Genomic DNA, 3975 nt, shown 5'->3' on the forward strand with positions numbered 1-3975 from the left:
TATATTTAACGAAGTATTCCCGATTATGGTTATGAGCGCTTCCCGTTTTCTATGGGCATTGAGTATTGACAACGACGAAAGAAACTCTCTGCAGATGGGGGTATGCTAAAAAGGCACTTCTATCGCTATTTATGGTATGTGTATTGATTTGTAGAAAATAAATGTATTTCAAATTTATATGGTATAAATTCAAATGCTCACACCTTAGACATACACGAGTGTTTGTTTGTCGAGACGGCTGCTCCGACAAAGTGAATCAGTCACAATATTTAGTGTTTTAGCATCACCTTATTTACTATCTAATGTTACCGAGAGCGACGCACGGAGACCTATTTATTACCTAGACCTTAGCAAGCCCCCTATACCCACTCCCTTTATTTGCACTTGGAGAAAACGCGACATTAAGAACTTTGGCTGTGAGGGTGTTGTGGACACGCAGCGGATATTTTCGTCATTTCGCGGTAAATATGAGGTCGCCGCAGCTGTGCCTGTGTTTTTTATGACTTTTTCTTATGCTCGATAATGGCAATGTCCATTTTCCTCTACCTCTGCTCGTCGCTCTCGGTAACATTATCCGCTTGATTTGGCCTCAATCAATCGGTATCACTTTTCATTATCTACATAAATAGATAGAACTTGTTACAATCCATTCCTAAACTGAACATTAAAACCATCTAATCGCTGTTCATCATATAAAACTTGCGTGCTAGTACCTGCTAAGGGTTAATTGTTGAACACTGTACAACGATTCGTATTCATTACACAATGCTGGCATAAATAAAGATTACAGTGGCAGTTGTTGTTTCGTGCCATCGAGATGCTGTATTTATTTTGTGACGAGAATTATATGTCTATAATGAAATACAGTGAAACGAACTCGACAACGGTTCGAACAAGGGTCGGATGCCATATTGTTTACATGAAACAGTTCCGACATTAATTCAAATAAAAGCATCACATAATTAGTAAACACGTGGAATGTATCTGTCAATCATTTTGACATCAAAACTGAGGAGAAACTGCAGATTATACGAGTGCCTGTTTAGTACACTCGTCGTTCTAGCTATTAATAAAATGGAAACCCCGAACTTCCAGCTAATTAGTGTTGACATACAACTCTCTTTCTCTCCTCCCTCTCCTCTCTCTTTCTCTCATCCCTCCCCTCTCTCTTCTCTCTCTTTCTCTCTCCCCTTTCCTCTCTCTCTCTTTCTCTCCTCTCTCTTCTCTCTTTCTCTTTCTTTCCTCTGTCTCTCTCTCTCTCTCATTTTTTATGTCTCTTTCTATCTCTATCTCTTTCTTTCTTTCTGTCTGTCTCTTGCTCTCTCTTTCTGACCCTCTCATTGCTTTCGGTCTCTCTCTCCTTCTTTCTGTCTTTCTCTGTCTTGTGTGTCTCTCTCTCCCTCTCTCTCCCCCCATCTCTTCCTCTCCCCTCCCTCCCCCCTCTCTCTCTTTCTCCGTCGCAGCTAATTAGTGTTGACATACAACTCTCTTTCTCTCCTCCCTCTCCTCTCTCTTTCTCTCATCCCTCCCCTCTCTCTTCTCTCTCTTTCTCTCTCCCCTTTCCTCTCTCTCTCTTTCTCTCTTTCTCTTTCTTTCCTCTGTCTCTCTCTTTCTCTCATTTTTTCTGTCTCTTTCTATCTCTATCTCTTTCTTTCTTTCTGTCTGTCTCTTGCTCTCTCTTTCTGACCCTCTCATTGCCTTCGGTCTCTCTCTCCTTCTTTCTGTCTTTCTCTGTCTTGTGTGTCTCTCTCTCCCTCTCTCTCCCCCCATCTCTTCCTCTCCCCTCCCTCCCCCCTCTCTCTCTTTCTCCCTCTCTCCCTCTCTCCCTCTCTCCCTCCTCATCTCTCTCTCTCTAACACCTGAGAAATGTCACACGAACACACACGCAAGAAAATAATCATATGTTGACGGTAAATATATCAGAAAACAATAACTGACTTATTATTATAATTCCCGGATAGCAAGTCTTACATATTAAACAAAAAAAAAAAAACAAAAAAAAGACAACGTAAACGCAAAAAAGTCGCCAGCTGATACGCACCCAGCCGCTGTGACGTCACGACCGGATTCCCCTGGATACCCTCAGCTGCGACTTACAAGAACGTAAACAAATGCTCCGGGTTATGGCTGATTCCGAAGTCGCCAAGGCACTTCTTAGTGTCATTGAGCGAGTAAATGTCGCTACCAAGGCGAGAAGTCCTGTAAGTTAATCCATGTGGTTCTGTTGATTGATGTTTTGTAAATATATGTTGTTTTTTCGGCGAGCTAAGGGGGGAAAAACGGGATGTAGTGGCCGTGGCAAGGATCTAAGATTGGGTTGGTGGCGTTATCTAATCATGACCGTCAGACGTTTCGGTTAATTCTTCGACTATGACAATCGGGTCTTCCCTTACAATATATGTATCATCAGAATTGTTCTCGTGTGATGAGAACGAATCTGATGATAATCTCCGTCGTATTCTCCAACCGACAATCTTGATGTGATTTGATAAGTCCCGATAGCAGGGGAGGGCATGAAGTAGATCAGGGAAATTACGGGGTAAAACAGGCTGAAATAAGAAAAATAGAGGACAGAAATGTGTAAACAAGCACAAAAAACGCTTAAAATCGGCCAATGAAACTCTACGGACAGCACCGCCATCTTTGAAAGTCTACGGACAGACGAAAAACTTTCGAAAGACTCTACGGGAACCAAACCCAAAATTCGGTTTAAAAATATACGGGATTTTATATATTCCATATCGTACAATGGATTTCAGACATTACGCACTAACTATATATTTTGTCGGATGCTTTCGGCCACATTATACACTTACATGATTAAATCCCAGAGGGATTTTTTTTAATGTATTATCATAATTACGAAAACGCTAACGAACACTATCGAGTTTTACAACACTTTCCTTCTTCGAAACCATATAATATGGGGCGATATTTTCTAATATTCATACCAACCCCTTTTCAAACGATTACTTTTTCTGTTGACATCGCAACGTGACGCCAAATGGTATATGGATCGGTTACTTTGATTAACACTTTTCATATATGGCTTACTTACACAAGCTGATATTATATTATAACTAAATGCACGGTTCAAATTGCGCATTTCCTCTCTACCGTCACACAACAGCGTTTGTGAACATTTAATATATTCATCACCTTCATGGCGGTTGTGCAAGACCGGGTTGCAATACCGACTACGAAATGACGGTCTGGCTCTCGCGTCCCGGGCTGGTGGGCGGTATCCTGAAGGGCCTGGCTTGGTTCCGTCTGGGTCGTCGGAGTCCTCCCAATCGTCGCCCTCGATGGGTATTGGGGTACGGTGGTGGCGACCACACTCCGACTGCGGCGGATATAGCCGGCCAGCCTGGAAAAAAAATATAACGGTAAAATAAAATATACAATATTTTACATACTGTATATTTTACAATTTCATTACGCAAACCATTTATTTTTATTAAAACAAAATGCTTCACAATTACCAAAATGAAGAAGTCGTGGAAGCGTGTTTTGGTGTGGTTGCGCAGGAACAGGTATCTGGCAAAGTGTTGGTGAAAATAATGTGGATGCAACTCTTGACGTCCCTCCACAAACGCTCGATCGTCTGCGTGTGGATCTTGGCGTTGTCGGGGTCAACAAAATTCTCACTATGGTTTATCACATAGTGAGAATATCCAAGCCCCAACCGTCGCTATAAATAATACTTCCTTCCCGGGCGTACCGCTGGATCAGTGGTATTAATGTAGCGGCGGTTCTGTCCTGTTCCTCAGGATCTACCAAGGGAACCACAAACAACTTCTTAAACTGCCGCTCAATCCCACCCAAGACCCATACCTGACGAAGCATCCTCCCCGTGTGATACTTCCGCCTCACCAACAGGGTTTCGTCAATCTCGACTTCCACCGCTGGCCCGCCGATGGGCTCTTGCTTCCCGAGCCAGAATTCCGTCATCTCGGAGCAAAAGCCTCTCCAGTC

General features: G+C 42.8%; 1 protein-coding gene across 1 annotated transcript in view; it reads left to right on the plus strand.

Moving 5' to 3' along the window:
* Window positions 1-2075: 2075 nt before the first annotated feature.
* Window positions 2076-3975, plus strand: part of LOC125029222 (pyridoxal phosphate homeostasis protein-like) — a 16410-nt gene continuing 14510 nt past the window's right edge. The window contains exon 1 of the mRNA XM_047619108.1: window positions 2076-2201. Coding sequence (XP_047475064.1) covers window positions 2112-2201 — 90 coding nt within the window. The 5' untranslated portion in view covers window positions 2076-2111. The remainder of the gene's footprint in view (window positions 2202-3975) is intronic.

This window comes from Penaeus chinensis, chromosome 9, assembly GCF_019202785.1.
Source record: "Penaeus chinensis breed Huanghai No. 1 chromosome 9, ASM1920278v2, whole genome shotgun sequence".
NCBI lineage: Eukaryota > Metazoa > Arthropoda > Malacostraca > Decapoda > Penaeidae > Penaeus > Penaeus chinensis.